The sequence below is a fragment of the Elephas maximus genome, chromosome 6 (assembly GCF_024166365.1).
Source record: "Elephas maximus indicus isolate mEleMax1 chromosome 6, mEleMax1 primary haplotype, whole genome shotgun sequence".
Lineage (NCBI taxonomy): Eukaryota > Metazoa > Chordata > Mammalia > Proboscidea > Elephantidae > Elephas > Elephas maximus.
The window spans coordinates 99,851,528-99,868,027 of record NC_064824.1 but is presented as its reverse complement, the minus strand read 5'-3'; the positions used below and the strand labels follow the sequence as shown (position 1 = coordinate 99,868,027).

The 16,500-nt window shown below is 42.1% G+C and overlaps 1 protein-coding gene across 7 annotated transcripts in view; it reads right to left on the bottom strand.

Annotated features, from left to right (window-relative positions):
• CFLAR (CASP8 and FADD like apoptosis regulator) overlaps positions 1 to 16,500 on the bottom strand; it is a 48,595-nt gene that overhangs the window by 5,266 nt on the left and 26,829 nt on the right. For all 7 annotated transcript variants that reach the window (XM_049887817.1, XM_049887819.1, XM_049887816.1 and 4 more), the window contains 3 exons: positions 15,108 to 15,157; positions 14,313 to 14,394; positions 1,593 to 2,103 (listed from right to left, as the gene is read on the bottom strand). In XM_049887817.1, the coding sequence (XP_049743774.1) occupies positions 1,593 to 2,103; positions 14,313 to 14,394; positions 15,108 to 15,157 (643 nt within the window). The remainder of the gene's footprint in view (positions 1 to 1,592; positions 2,104 to 14,312; positions 14,395 to 15,107; positions 15,158 to 16,500) is intronic.

Below are 16,500 nucleotides of genomic sequence, written 5' to 3'. Positions count from 1 at the left end.
CCTTGGGAGGCTGAGTTGCTTCTGCTATAGCTTTCCCCTTCCTTCTGCTGAGCCCCTACTGAGCAGGTTGGGGGTAAAGGGGTATGAGATTTATTCCTGGGCCACTCAGAGCCAGAAAGCAGAATGCATTTCCCAGGTGGCTCAGAAACATTATTCTAAATTGTAATTAGAGAGAAACTGAAAAGGGATAGCTAATCTCACACTTGAGGTACACAGTGGCTTCATTCAGCTTAAATGGAAACTAGGTCACCAGTGTTTCCCTAAGAGAAGTATTCTTGCCAATAAACATTAAACATGTTTACGTAACAAGGACTTGCAGACCTCGGCAGTCAGATACCATTTTTCACCTAACAAACTGTCAAAACTTAGGGGGCAGGGGAGCACATGCAGCGTTGGTGAGAATTCAGGGAAGCAGGGACTCTTAGACAGGCCTGGTATAACTGTCCTAGAGGACAATCCGGTGAAGATACATGAAAAGCTTTAAAAGTGCAAGACTCAGCGCTTAGGAGACACCAAGCCTCTCTTAAGAGTGATAAATCCGGGAACAGTTAATGGTGATGGTTGAACATGATGAATGTAATTAATTTCACTGAACTGTAGATGTGAAGACTGTAGAAATAGTAAATGTTTTGTTAGTGATATATTTACCACAATTAACAAAACAAACAAACAAAAAAACACACACACAAGGCCTTCGACACAGTAATTCCACTTCTGAGAATTTTCCCTGTGAAAACAACTAAGGATAAACATAAATACTGAGCTGCAAAGATGTTTAACTCTTTCTTTTTGTGTAAGCAAAACACTGTCCAACACCTGGAGACTGGTCAGTAAGTTATGCTACAGCCGCATAATGGGCTACCCTGCAGCCACTGAAACAAGGCTGCAGCAATGTGAGTACTGACATGTGAAAACGGGATATACTATTGAGCAAAACAAATGCAGGCTATAAAGTAATAGTAGGTGATGATTCCATTTTGGCTTAAAAACATATTTACATGTGATTGTGTGGGTATTTTCAACAAAATGTCTAGAAAGCAATACACCAAGATTAGATTAATAGAGATTGTTTCCCATAAGTAGGATTATAACTGTTTACTACGGTCTGCTTCTGTATTTTATGAGTTTTTTCTGTAAGAAGTATGTACTACTTTGGTTATAAGAAAAAAAATAATTTCTTAATTTTGAAGAAAATAAATTCAAACTACAAATTGACTTATAGGTGATCTTCTGGAACAAAAGGCCTTCATAAATTGTGTAAGGTCTATTATCATATTTCTGGAGCCCTGGTGGTACAGTGGTTAAGAGCTCAGGCTGCTAACTAAAAGGTCAGCAGTTTGAATCCAAATCTACCAGCCTCTCCTTGGAAACCCTCAGAGGCAGGTCTGCTCTGTCCTACAGGGTCGTGATGAGTTGGAATTGACTTTACAGCAACGGGTTTAGTTTTTTGGTTTTATATCATATTCCTAAGGCAACCCCAATGGGGAATGGAAAATCCCTCTTCTTCCCTAGAGAGATGGGCATGAAACACAGCACAGAGGTACTGATCTTGGGAAAGTGGTCCAGGGTCTGGCCACCCCTGGGCAGCTCACCTTTCTTGCTGCAGTTTCTGGGAGAGGCACTGCAGGTACACTGAGGGTGAGCTAGAGGACTGCTCCAGCAGGGCCACATCCGCTCTGCACAGGCTCCAGAGGAAGTCGGCTTCTCGGTGGACCATGCAGGGCCCAGGCTGCCTTGCTTTGGAATCCACACTGTTCATCCCTGCCCCATCCATCTCCAGAAGGCTGCTAACCTCCTGCTGGTCCTCTGACACCACATAGATCTGAATAAAAAAGAGCTTTGGTTTCCCTAAGAGAGAAGGGCACAAGTCTCCCATGAATATCCTCCTGATCTGATCCAAAGAGTACCCTCGATGAGTCTGATCCACGCCAAACACGCTTTGGGAGCCTCCTCGGCTCACCAGGACACACACGAAGCTGTCATAATTTTGGTGTTGGGGCATACAGGCAACTTGGTGAAGAATCTGAATTATATTCTCCATATGGAGATGCAAGAAGTACTGGACTTCAAAGCCCAGGGATGTGAAGGTGTCCCGAAGAAGCTCTGGAAATAAAAAAACAACACTGGAATAAGAAAAGCTCATGGAAACTGGAGGTCACCAAGCCTTTCTTCCTAGTCTGTTTTACTCTGGAAGCTCCACTGAAGCCTGGCCACCATTGTAGCAACACACAAGCCACCACAAAATGACAAGCTGACAGATGGTTGGTAGTCCATAGGTTTAGCCCCCTAGAAATCCTACCCAGTCCAATTCTTCCTCATCTGCTCAGTTCACCTTCATTGGAGTTAACACAGCCTCCCGAATTATGGTATATCTTTCTAATAGCAAAGAGAAACTTCTTCCTTTTCCTCATTCAAAAATTCCATACCCTGTTGGGCCATTGTTAAGTTTCCGTTCCTTGTCTGAGGGATGCCATCTGTTCTTAGTTTATTTGTCAGACAGGAAACTGCTCTGTCCGAAGCCTAGAGACTAAACAATTATTCCCCAAATAAGGTCGTCACCTCAGCCATTAGCCTACTTCTCTAGATTTATTTCCATATCTGATCATTAAGTGCCCACCTCTTTCCCAACCCCAGAGCACGGTCTTCCAGAGTCTAACACTGCATTCGCCCCAAACCACACAACACAATAGTAATTATAACAGATATAACTTCCACCAAGGAACAAAGGGACCCCATCTCACATCAGCTTAGGCAAGGCAGAAAAGAATCAAGAGAAGATACAAAACTGAAGGCACCACATAACTGCATACTACATATTCTCAATTCCCTACATTAAATGGGGACAATACAGAGTACAGACAGTCCCCGGGTTACGAATGTCCGACTTACGTACAAGTCATAATTATGAACCAACCCCCATAAAGCTTACTCTATTAAAAATCTGTGGTACATGCATACATTGGGTCATAATAACAAACGAGTACTACTTTGCGATGTGTATCAAAACATTATTATTATTATTACCATATTATGTCAAAGATGTTTTAGTGTATCTGGAAGCGTTTCTTTAATGTTTTTTATGCACAGAAAGCTACATTATATACTATATACTAAGACAAACATTTGACTAACTGATGTTGGATATGAACCATACCTAACTGTTCCAACTTAAGTACAAACCTGACTTAAAGACAGACTTAGGAACGGAACCAGTTCATAACCTGAGGACTTCCTGTACAGATAAATAGTCAAAAATAATCCAAAGACTTACAGCTTAAACCAACAGTTTCAGTCTTCTTGCCTGGCAAACTTTTTATCGATCACTAATAAATTATAAAAGTGGCTTCTCAGCAGGAAACAGGAAAAAGGTAAAAGGTAGGAAAAGAGATTTAGCTTTGGATAAGCAAAAGCTGGAATACTAATCATTCTGTGAATTAATTCACCCAGTCTATGAGCAGTTTACCTGTACGTATTCACCCACGGTCTAGTGGGGCTTTCTGGTCAGGAGACTTGGGTTTAATTGTGGCCCCACCTCCTACTAGATATGGCGGTTTTAAATATATCCACAAATTCTTTGACACTTCTCTTTTCAAAAGGTAAGAGCCTAATTCCCTTCCCCTTGAATGTGGACCAAACTTGGTAACTCGTTTCTAATGAATGGAATATGGCAGAAATGAGACAATACGACTTTCAAAGTTTCTGCCTGGCTCTTTCTCTCTTTTGAATCCCTCATTCTGGGGGAAGTCAGGTGCCATGTCATGAGAACATGCAAGCAGTCCTGTGGAGAGGACCACATAAAGAGAACTGAGGCCTCCCACCAACAGCCAGCACCAACTTCCCAGCCACGTGAGTGAACCACCTTACAAGTGGATCCTCCAATCTCAATGAAGCCTTCAAACAAACTCAGCTGACATCTGGGGCCAGAGACTCTGGGCCCAAAAAACCTAGTCAAGCCGTTTTTAAATTCTTGACCTACAGAAAACGTGAAAGATATAAATAAATTACCACTGTTGTTTTAAGGCACTAAAGTTTGGAGTGATTTGTATGCATCATTAGATAAATAATATACTATGCAAGTCCCTTGTCCTGTCCTGTCATTAAAAGGGAAGGATAATAACCATTTCATAAGACTGTAGTGTAAAATGAAATCGAAATGGAGTCATGTGGTTGACAAAATGGCTTCAGTAATGGCCTGGACAATGCCCCTAAGATTTGTCTTTACTGAAACCTAAGCCTAGCTTTACTATAAATCAGGCCACCCTCACTGACCAATGAAATCCTGACAGCATTTCAAAAGTGAATTGTGTAAGTCAATCAGAAATAAGCTCTTTGCTTCCGAATTTTATCAGTAAAAAGCCTGTCACCGTTCATTTCAACAGGGGGGAAAAAAACAGAAAAGGAGGGTGAGAATGGTTGCACAACTCGATGAATATGATCAATGTCACTGAATTATACATGTAGAAACTGTTGAATTGGTGTATGTTTTGGAGTGCATATTCTCAACAGCAACAAAATAAATAAGATAGGGAAAAAAAAACACCTGTCACTGCTGATACTTGGCAGAGTACTTTTCCATCTGTGGTTTGGTGCTACCCGTTTCATGAATCTTCTGCCTGAATAAATCTCATCTAATAAGCCAATTTTATTATTGACTCAGTTTCTTTTGACAGTAGTTAGGCTATAACTACTTCTCTCCTCTGCCTGGCCCATAGTTAAGAGTGAAAAAAAAATTTATATGACGTAATAGCAGAGGTACAAAGAAGGTGTCGATGTTCTTAAAATACTACAATCAATAAGTATAATTATCAAGAAAATGGGGGACATGCACCACAGACTGCTGATGACCTACTAAATAGCTCACTGGCACACGTGATATCCCAGTGTGGTGGAAAAGGCCTTGCAGCACAGTCCCCTAGCCATTTCCTCTGAGGGCATAGCCAGGGTACAGTACCCAGTACCAGGCTCCAGTTGAAACACAAGATAGTACAAGGAAAGAACTGACCTAGGACCCAAGTTCCTTCACCACTATTTTATTCCAAACACTTCCTTTCAGGATTCACACATCTCTAATCATGGATTACCCTTTCCTGTAGAGGGCAAAAGCGAACAGAGAAACGCCAAACTCAGCTCTTGTTTACTTATCTCAGAATGGTTTACTTTGTTCAAAACCTTCTGTCTTATCAAAGTCCTTGGAAGAACATTGTCACATGGTCTCCCTTTCTGGAGGTGAGAGTGAGGGGGACAACAGAACAAATGCTGCCTTCTAGCTCTTTCTTTCCTTTATCTAGCCCCTGTGTAGGTTCTGGCTAGGCGGCCCCTGTTACACTGCAATGGGCAGGTAAAAGCTGGACCAGTCACGGAATCACAAGATCTGAGTGTCAATCCTGGCTCCTCTACCTTCTAGCTAGGGTCTAAACCTTAGTTTGCAAACTGTGAGTGCTTATTCAAATATAAGATATTAACTGTAAAGAGAATAAAGGCAAAACCCGTTGCCGTTAAGCTGATTCCAACTCATAGTGACACTTCAGGACAGAGCAGAAGTGCCCCATAAAGTTTCCAAGGCTGTGATCTTTACAGAAGCAGACCGCCACATCTTTCTGCCACAGAACAGCTAGTGGGTTCAAAGTGCCAATCTTTAAGTTAGCAGCCGAGCGCTTAATCACTGTGCCACCAGGACTCTTTGAGAATAAAGGCAGCCATTTTAAACAACTAATCACCCAGCCTACATAGTATCTCTCATGGAATCTTAGGACCTGAAGGAAGGTATCTGTATCCTAAACTCAAATGGTTTCAAAGCAGACAGACTCTGTTTCCCATGCGTCAGATCAACCGCCTTGTCTCTGCATACAAATAGGAAAAGAAAAACCTGGGCGCTGAGTTTGGAAAATAAAACTTGAATTGCAGAAGTTCTACTTCTCTTTCTGCCCACCCTGGAATCCATGCTCCCGACCCATGGCCCATCTCTATAAAGTTCAACTGTTCTTTAGAAACCAACTTCCTGAAATGATGGGGGTTTTCTGCTAGTGATGCAGTTAGTAAGGGGCTAGGGTCAGCATCACTCACAGGTTTTGGGACAACTAAGATAAAACTCAAAAATATAGTAAAATGTCATGACCTCATTAATTTACAATTTGTTTTGGCCAAAAAAATGGGTGCACATTTATCATCACACTTTCTATGAAAATAAACTTAACAATCAAAAAAGAGGGTATGTTTAGTCAGTCTATTTGCAATCACTTACCAAGTGCTTCAATAAGCCCAGTTCTAATTATTGTAGTAATTGCATACAGTGGAACACAAGTTCAGCAGGATATTCGTGGTAGAAAGGGAAGTTCTGAGGTCAAATGTATATGGGAAATACAAGCTTGACAAGGATAAATAGGTTTCTTTACAGAAGGACTTCTGAGAGCCTTTAATAGGCCAATATGCGTTGCAAATCTTCGAGAAGGGAATATATTATGCAGCATTCCTCAAATTGACTTGCTCCCAAAACACAAGTGTTACAAAGTACCTCTTATTAACTTAAGAAACACTGCAACAGGGGAACAAAGATATAGGATACAATGTAACAGTTTCTGTCCTTCAGTGAGCTTATAATCTTACTGGCAAAGCAGAATTTATAAACACCAATAAAACAACAGCTTAAATGCCATGTAATCCAGTAGATTTTAGATAAAATAGGAGATCAGAGAATGGAAAAGCAGTATGGACTGAGACTCATGGAGAGGGCATTGTGGAAAAGGGATAATTTGAGCTGGGGTCTGAAAACACGGGGGCAAAGAAAAGGCACCTCAGGCAGGAGTTGCTGGTGAACTAGGTTTCTGTGAAGGGCTGCTGAGTCTCAGAGAATAAAACTGCCCAGAGAAAAAGCACCCCACCACAGATTCCTGGGTCTTCCTTCTACCTAGACTTTTACACTCAAGGAGGAAGCCAACTTTAAAAGTAAGTTAACTCCACAAGAGCACAGAGAGAAGGAGGGTGAAATGTACGCAGTGGTGACAGGCTGGTATAATCCAACTTTTCATTTATTCTGATAGACTAATCAAAAAGGCTTTACTGGACAATTCATATACACTCAAAATTATAAACTACTTTTTAAATACCTTCTTCTTAAGCACAAATGATTACTAGTGATTTCTTCTGGACTTAGCTTTTATCAGGAGAGGATAATGTCAATAATAAACATGTCAACTTCATGTTAAAAGAGGTTTCTGTGGTACCTCTGGCAGCCAAAAATCACCTTATTCTCCTGGGTATCTATGACCCGTTATTTGCAACTCTAGAACTGTAAAAGTTCTGAAAACCTGAAGTTTTTCCCCAATCCACTGTGTGGTAAAATCTTTCCTGAACTGAACAAAGGCTATCTGTAATCTTTATCTATTCCCCTTGGTGTGAATTTCCACTTCTATCCCACTTAGTGTGAATTTTCATTTACCTTGCTGCAGAAATATTACTGTATTTGTTTATGGGATGCCGCCCTAGACATCTGTGTTTTATCAATTACAGTATATATACTATGTCATCTTTCTAAACTCTTAAAACCTCTAAATTTTAAAACACATCTGGCCCCAAGAGCTTCCAATAAGGAATTGTGAACCTATAATTCTTATTTGTACATGAGATTTATGCTGTCTGTGAAAAAAAAAAAAGGGCTATGTAGCACAATTTGGGGGTGACTCTAATTTAATAGGAAATTTAATTAATAATACTAGGTTTCTGTGAAGGGCTGCTGAGTCTCAGAGAATAAGACTGCCCAGAGAAAAAGCACCCCACCACAGATTCCTGGGTCTTCCTTCTACCTAGACTTTTACACTCAAGGAGGAAGCCAACCTTAAAAGTAAGTTAACTCCACAAGAGCAAGGAGGGGAAGGTCTATCTTGCTGGCTTTCCAGCTGGCAAGCAGCACGTGGTTGCTGCGCCACCTGAATAAAGCCGCCGTCTACCACCTCAGATACCACTCACCACTTGTGTGCGCAGTACCTCTTACCATCGTAAGAAACACAGAGAAAGGGGGACATGAGCAGAGGCCACTGTGGCTGCCGTAATCCATTCCCTTGCTGAGATTTTCCTACAAATGTTAGTGCAGAAAAATGCTACCAATTCAGGTTGCCTGCCCATTCCACCACAGGAAAAAGGACAGAAGGAGGCCAGGTAACCCCAAGGAGCACCGCAGCTCAAGTCAGCACCACTATCCACTTCTGGCTTTCATGACTCTATTGGAAGGGGAAGTTTAGGTAAGATTTATAAAGGAAATTTGTAATGTCTGCTAGAAAAACCCAAGTCTTAGCCTCAGTAAAAACTACAGAAAAATATTCAAGCTTTTCAGAAAGAGCAAGGGAGAAAAAAGAGGGGGGAAGAAAATGCCTCTTCTTAAAATCTACAAATACCATCTTTTACTCGGGAGCCTCAAAACAGCCAGAGATTCAAGCCAAGACCCAAGTCTATCTGTCTGTGCTACAAGACATTTGTTTCTAGATTCCTAACAAGATCAAAAGACCTGATAATTTGTCAGGGCATGGCCAATCACCAAAAACATCAGGCCTAGCTCTCCTAGGTTACTGACACCAAGGACTTATTTTTAAATTCTACCAAACTGAGATACCTAGCCCCAAATTCCTAAGCATCTATGTCTGCATCTAGAAGGGGTTTAACTTCTATTAGGATTCTCAAGAGCCAGCCACCAAAAAATAATTATCTTTGTTCACAACATGGCTCTGAGACCAGATTCCACTGCATTGTCTCCATCTTTGCTTTCCCACACAAGGCCAACCGTGGTGCTTTGCACACAGTAGGTGCTCAATAAACATTTATTGGATAAAGGAAGGAATAAACCCATAAATGCTTGAGAGACTTGTATATTCTTGGGACAAAAGTCTAACTTTTTGAGGACAGGAGGAGAAGATAGGTGTGAGAGTCTACTAAATTCTACAGACAAAAGAAACATTGTTGAGAATTTGTTTCTTCATTCATTCATCCAACAAATATTTATTGAGCTCCTATTTTGGGTTATGTGCAAAACAGTTAAATGCTTGGCTACTAACTAAAAGGTTGGCAGTTAGAATCCATCCAGAGGTGCCCTGGAAAAAAGACCTAGTGATCCAGTTCCAAAAGGTCACAGCCATTGAAAACCCTAAGAAGCACACTTCTACTCTGACACACATGGGGTCGCCGGGAATCAGAACTGACTCAATGGCAACTGGTTTGGTTTGGTTTGGTTATGTGCCAGGCACTGTTCCAAGTACTGGAGCAACATAGTAGAAGAGATGACAAAGTCCCCAGCCACATGAAATTTACATTATATTTAAGATAGTTAAAAGCTTAGGTTTCGTCCACCTGGATCGAAGGAGAATGAAGATCACCAAAGTCACACGATAGCTATGAGCCCAAGAGACAGAAAGGGCCACATGAACCAGAGACTTACATCATCCTGAGACCAGAAGAGCTAGATGGTGCCCGGCCACAACTGATGACTGCCCTGACAGGGAGCACAACAGAGAACTCCTGAGGGAGCAGGAGAACAGTGGGATGCAGACCCCAAATTCTCACAAAAAGACCAGACTAAATGATCTGACTGAGACTAGAAGAACCCCGGCAGTCATGGTCCCCAAACCTTCTGTTGGCCCAGGACAGGAACCATTCCCGAAGACAACTCATCAGACATGGAAGGGACTGGACAATGGGTTGGAGAGAGATGCTGATGAAGAGTGAGCTACTTGTATCAGGTGGACACTTGAGACTGTGTTGGCATCTCCTGTCTGGAGGGGAGATGAGAGGGTAGAGGGGGTTAGAAACTGGCAAAACCAACACGAAAGGAGAGACTAGAAGGAGGGAGCGGGCTGACTCATTAGGAGGAGAGTAAGTGGGGGTATGGAGTAAGGTATATATAAGCTTATATGTGACAGACTGATTTGATTTGTAAACTTTCACTTAGAGCACAATAAAAATTATAAAAAAAAAAAAGTTTAGGTTTTGGAATCAAGGTTCCAAATTGTAGCTCTATCAGTTTTCAAAGAAGCTAGGAAAAGTAGTTCAGTGGACTCAATGCCCTTACCTTGAAAGTGAGGATAACAGTACCTACCTTACAGCATTATTTATGAGGAAAAAGTGAGAATCCATGTAAAGCAATTAGCAAAGTACCTGGCACGTGGTAGACTTCTAATAAATTTTATACTCTGACGACTACCACCCCCAGCATAGTCTTATATTACTCTGTTAGTTTCTGCAGTGCAGTGAATCACTTAATATAGCCCTTATAGCCATAGTCTTTGTAACTCCCACCAAATGACTGGGTAAAATAAATCCAGTGCCATCGAGTTGATTCCGACTCATAGCGACCGTAAATGACTGGGTGGGATTATGCAAATAAAGTGCTTGTTGCCCACCAAGGGGATTAGAAAGCTTGCTAATAATGTAAATAAGGTGCATGGCATCCTTGCGGGAGTGGGACAGTGCAAAACCTAATGAAGGGATTGGTGAGTTTTGCCATCCCACTAGCCTTAAAAGGAACCATCCCAGAGGGGAGGGAGATCTCACCTCCACCAAGAAAGAAGAGCCAGGAGTAGAGTGCGTCCTTTGGACCTGGAGTCCCTGCACTGAGAACTTCCTAGATCCAGGAGACAGAGAGACAGAGCTCTAACACGGAAGACAGCAAGAGATAGCAGTGTGAGATAGCAAAAGTAGAAGACTGGCATGAGACAGCTATGGTGGGCTTTCTGGCCCAAGAGCAAGAAAACTGAGCACCTTCAGGCAGAAGGCTTACTGGTGGAGTCGGGAGCCTCCAGGCACTTACTGGCAGAGCTAAAAGAGCTCTGTAACACTTGCCCCAGCAGGGCAGAGGCTGGGCTGAGGGGCCAGAGGCCGAGGGGCCAGAAAAGTGTGCCTGCAGGCACAGCTGAGAGGAGGCTGTCCTGATGGAAGAACTGTATCCTGAGCGTTCCTGAACCTGAATTTTAACCTGTGACTTCCATAATAAACCCCATAATGATGAGTATGGTCTGTGAGTTCTGTGTGGCCATTGCAGTGAATTATTGAACCCACCTGAAAAGGAGTGCCATGGGAGGGACAGTTGGTGTCAGAATTGGTAAAAAGGTTGGAAAAAGGACGTATGTTTGACCTCTGCCTCACAGGAATCAACCTTGGGCTGTTGATCTTGATTCTCCTTCCCCCCTTGTGAAGTTAGAGGAGGTCAGACACCTCAGCCACTCCATTTTTACAGTTTCAGAGACCTTATTCCAGCTAGCAATTATCTTGTTTGTTTGCTTGTTTATTACCTGACTCATACACTCCTCCCAAATGTTCAGTATTAACTAGATGACAAAGTTCATTAGGGAAGAGACAGAGCAAACTGCATAATCACTCTAAGAGATGGGAGTGAAGAGTCCTATTCAGAAAGACAAGGGTCCACCAAGGCAGGATTCCAGGCCCTGAGTCCCACTGCCAGGAAGGAAATGGAAAAATGAGAAGCTGGAGGCCTAGAGGGATGGTGTGAGAAAGGGAGACCATGTCTCTCCACTTCTTATTCTCTTCTGCTTCTCTGAGTCTCAGGAGGGCTGTCAAGTGCATTGAGGACCCTTCAACTGATGAAAGTTGCAGCACAGTGGGAGTAAAAGTGGACGCTGCTGTCTTTTATCTGTTGATTGGCCACCTGAGCCTGGGGTTTTTTATAAGTGGCCTTGATACCAGTTACTCATGTTGTTTCCAGGGGCAGGGAGAGCTTGAGTCAAGAGAGCCCTGACTCTCAGTGGACAGGCAGTGACAAGCATTCAGGGGTACCCTCTAGTAGCCCAGACCCACTTTTATCCAGCACTCCACCTTCGAGATATTGAACTTGAAAGGATTATACATGACTGGGAAGGACCTGCTCCTCACACACACCGTTCTGATTCTTGTGATCCACATGCATACTCATCAGCAGCCACTGTACGATGTATGAACACACCTGAGGCCAGTATCTGCTGAGACCTCAGACCAAAGGCACGGTGTCTCAGGCTCCACCTCCAATTCTACCTTCCCCTTCAAACTCTCCTATCAAGTCTGGTCTGCTCTCCCACGCCCCAGCTTTTGTACTCAGATTCTCCTTCTCTGCCAAACCCATTCATATTGATGGCCAGTTAGAGTGGTCTTCCCAGCTATCCACCTGGGTATCTCCCCAAGAAGTTAGCCCTCTCAGGTTGTCGCCTTCATCCAGTGTACCACAGCCTGTGGGGACACCCCAGAACCCAGCCCAGGTCCCAGGCTCCAAGTTCTCTGATTCCTCACTTGTCTGGGATTAGATTCCATGTACCAAGCACGAAGCTGTGGTAAGTTTTCAGTTAGTAGTTCACAACTAAAAGTAAACAAAAAAAAAGAAAGAATAATAATACTGGCTGACATTTAGTGAATACTTAAAATGTGCCAGGTGCTGTCCTAAGCCTTTTACAGATATGAAGTTGTATTGTATGACCTTATAAGGTAGGTCCTGTTATTAACCCATTTTACAGAAGAGAAACTGAGTCACAGGCTAGATAAGTTGCCCAAGATAACAAGTTAGGACAAGGCACAACCATAATTCAAGCCCTACAGTTATATTTCAGGGCCCAACTCTGATCACATTGCTATAATTGCAGAAAAACACAAATACGCATTCAGTCCTCGCCTACAAGAGGCCCACAACCCAACAAGCAAAGCAAGCACAGACACTGAATTTTAGCCACAAATAACTTGGTTTGCCAATTCACAGAAGATCATGGCTTTACCTTCATGATTCTTCTAATACAAAAGATACACCCAGTTCCATGTACAATTAAGAAATTTCCTGCTGATGAATAAAACAGAACTGATAACAAAAGAAAATGGAGGACAGTTACATAACCTGTTTTAAAACAGAAGTGACTCATTAAGAAAATATTTTCTCATTCTCATATGGGTATCAATGACTAAAAAAGAAAGAACACCTATCTGTAGCTGAGGAGACAGCATTTCTCACATCCAACCAAAAACAGGGCATGAGAAAATAGGATCATATCTGAAATCCTGGGAAATCCAGCCTAATATTTGCTAATTTGATTTTCTCTTAGATTCTCTTCCCATAAAACTCCCCATGATGATATTTGCCCAAACCAAACCCACTGCCATCAAGTCAATTCTGACTCACAGCAACCCACAGGACAAAGTAGAACTGCCCCATAGGGTTTCCAAGGCTGTAATCTTTACAGGAGCAGACTGCCACATCTTTCTTCCTCAGATCAGCTGGTGAGTTTGAACCACCAACCTTTTGGGTAGCAGCCAAGTGCTTAATCACTGTGCCACCAGAGTTCCTTGTTGGTAACATTTAAATGACCCTAAAAGATAGCCTGACTCATTCTAGAAAAATGTTAAGAAGTTGGCAAACTGCTAGAAATAATATTGATCAATCTTCTCAAGGAAGAGATAAATTATTAAACATAATGTTATCACACTTCTCTAGGTTGTTTTCATTCTCTTTGGATGCATCACCAGTGATTCAGTTTGAGTCAGACGTCCAATAGCAACTGAACAAAAGAATCAATTCAGGACTAAACAATAGCCATACACAAGAGGACAGAACAGACCCAGGCCAACAACAAAGTAAAGGGTGGCAAAACTACTTGATACATTCCTCAGACAATACCTAAGGCTCTCTAAGTGAACACACATTTATCATATTTGCAGTGATCCTCAGGAAAGCTTTCATAGTCCATCTAGGTGAAATGATGGGGCATCGGACAATACGTACAGCCAGAAAGTCTTCCACCCCCCTCTGATATCCAGGGCTTCTCCTTGCTGCAGTATCCAGGATGGAAAGGCAAGACCAAAGCTCAATAATTTTCATAAACTAAGCCTCTGTGGCAGAGACAATGCTATGGGTTCACCAATGCCTATTTCTTTTCCTCCTAATACACAGGTAGACTAATTCTCTCACTTCCCCTGCAGTTAGATGGGGCCACATGAATGAGTTCTGACCAATGGAATGTGGGTAAAATCATGATTACTTTCAGGTCCGGACCCTAAATCTCTTGTGAGATCCTCCAGGTACTCTTGTTCTTCCTTCATCCACCAATCAGATACAGAGAATCCTGCAGAAGACTCCAAGCCTCCAAAGATGATGGAGCCACTGAAAGATCACGGAACAAAACTCTCTCTACCCAATCCACACTACACTGCGACATGAGTGGGAAATAACCTTTGTTGCATTGATCCACAGATTTTTGTAGTGGTTTGTTAACAGCAGCTAGTGTTGATCACTCTGAATGACAGAGTCTGCCTAAGCCATGAACTCACTGTGGTGGCATCAGTTAACCTGCATCTACACCTACCTATGTCATTGCCAATGCAATCGATTATCAAGCAGATTCCTAGGGGCTTGCTCTGCATCCTGTATCTTTCTTCAGGAATGTGCTGGAAAGGAAAGCAGGGGGTGTTAAAGACTCTGGATACTGCTCTGTTCCGGGAAGGTCCCACCCACATACCATCTCTTCTTTTGGATATCCTTAAACATCCCTTTGGCAGGACAGTCGCTCAATAAACACAGCCTGAAGTCATCACGGCTGACATTTCCCATTAGTATAACATTTTTCCTTTTTAGAGTGGTGTACTTTAGACACACAAGCTATTTTATGATCAGTTTAAGTTTAACGAAAATTGCAGTCTCTTTCCACATGTCTTGGCTTTACGGAATAGAAAACTTGAAATGGAGAGAAAAGATAGGTCATATGTAACCTGACGTCAAGAAGTTACACAAGTGATATCTTTCTAAAACCAGTACAAAAAGAGGCCTTCTATAGCCTCTTCTTATGGAGAATTATCAGCCTAAGCAAACTCCAGAAAAAATCAAGATTCAGTGTCACTGCCTACTTATACGCTCAGCAATCACTCAGCTGAGAGACAAAGTGCAACACTGGAATTTCCCTGCACTCCAAAATTCACTAATGGAATCCACTTCAACACTTTTCTCTGTGATATCCATGGTTCCCCTGTAAAAGCATTCTCAGAAGAACAACACTCAGCATTCTATTGTTCTAACAAAGAATTCTTAATGGACAGATATTTTTAAAAAGTCAGTGTACTCAGCAGATAGTGTACGTACAAATACAAATCAGACCATTCTGTACCTGAGACAAAAACACTCCTGATTCCTGAACGGACGTCTTCACTGGTTCTCCTGGGAGAAGAGAGACAAATCATTCACAAAGCTGAAGGAAAACTAAGCCCCCTCTCTGCTGGCTGAATTTCTTTATATCACAAACTGTTCTCATCCCCTATTTTCTTCCACTAACTCTTCTTTTCCTAGCTATACTCACACTGAAGAACTTAACTGATAAGAAAACATGGCACAGTGGTTAAGAGCTAGGGCTGCTAACCAAAAGGTCTGAAGTTCAAATCCACCAGCCACTCCTTGGAAACCTATGGGGTAGCTCTACTCTGTCCTATAGGGTCCCTATGAGTTGGAATCAACTCGACGGCAATGGGTTGGGTTTGGTTTATGCTAAAAAGGGGTTATATAGAAAAACTGTTTAAATAGCAAATAGCAAATGAGAAGAAGCCTCTCTCTCACCTTCTCTAGGATAAATGCCAGGCAACTGATGAGTCTTTAACCTGATGGGAAGGATCTAATAACTTCTAACCTGTTGCCACCAGGTGGATTCCGACTCATAGCAACACTGTAGGACAGAGTAGAACTGCCCCATAGGGTTTCCAAGAAGTGGCTGATAGATTCAAACTGCCAACTCTTTGGTTAGCAGCCGTGGCTCTTAACCACTAACTTCACCACCCCACAGTATCAACGGCTTTCTTATGTGCTGAAACTGTGTATAACACTTAAAGGCAACAGTCTTAGAGATCGCAGAGAAGAGAAAGTTTACATGTATTTGCTATTTATAGGCCATGTTTGCTTAGTCAGTGATATTGCAAGATCATAAAATAAAATGGCAATGGAAAGATAGGGAACAGTGAGCCTGGCAAATGTAGAAGAGCTGAAAGCAAATTTCATCAGATAAAAATGAGGTGAGACGGAAGTATCACCAGTTTTGAAGCCATAAAGGGCTGGCTTAAACCCTAGCACCATCACTGACCAGCGCTGTGATCTTAGGTAACTTACTTCCTTAAGTCTCAAAGTTTCATCTTTAAGATGAACATCCTAAACTCTACCTTACAAGACCGTTGCAAGAATGAGAAGTAATGTTTAAAGACCAGCAAAGAAAATGCCAGTACTGGTAAGGTTTTGGGGAAATGAGCTCTTTCAAATGCTAATGCAGTATAAGTTGAAACAGTATTTTTAAAGGGCAGCTGGCAATACCCTTTGAGTCATCATTCCATTTTAAGAAGTTTATTTGAAGGAAAGAATAGAGCAAGTATGCAAAAATATATGTCAAGGATGTTTACTGAATGGCTGTTATATCGGCCCCAAACTAGAAAGAACCTAAAAGTCCACCGACATGAAACTGGTTAAATGAATTATGGTGCATATAATGGAATACCCAATCATGGTGAAAGGATAAGGGAGAA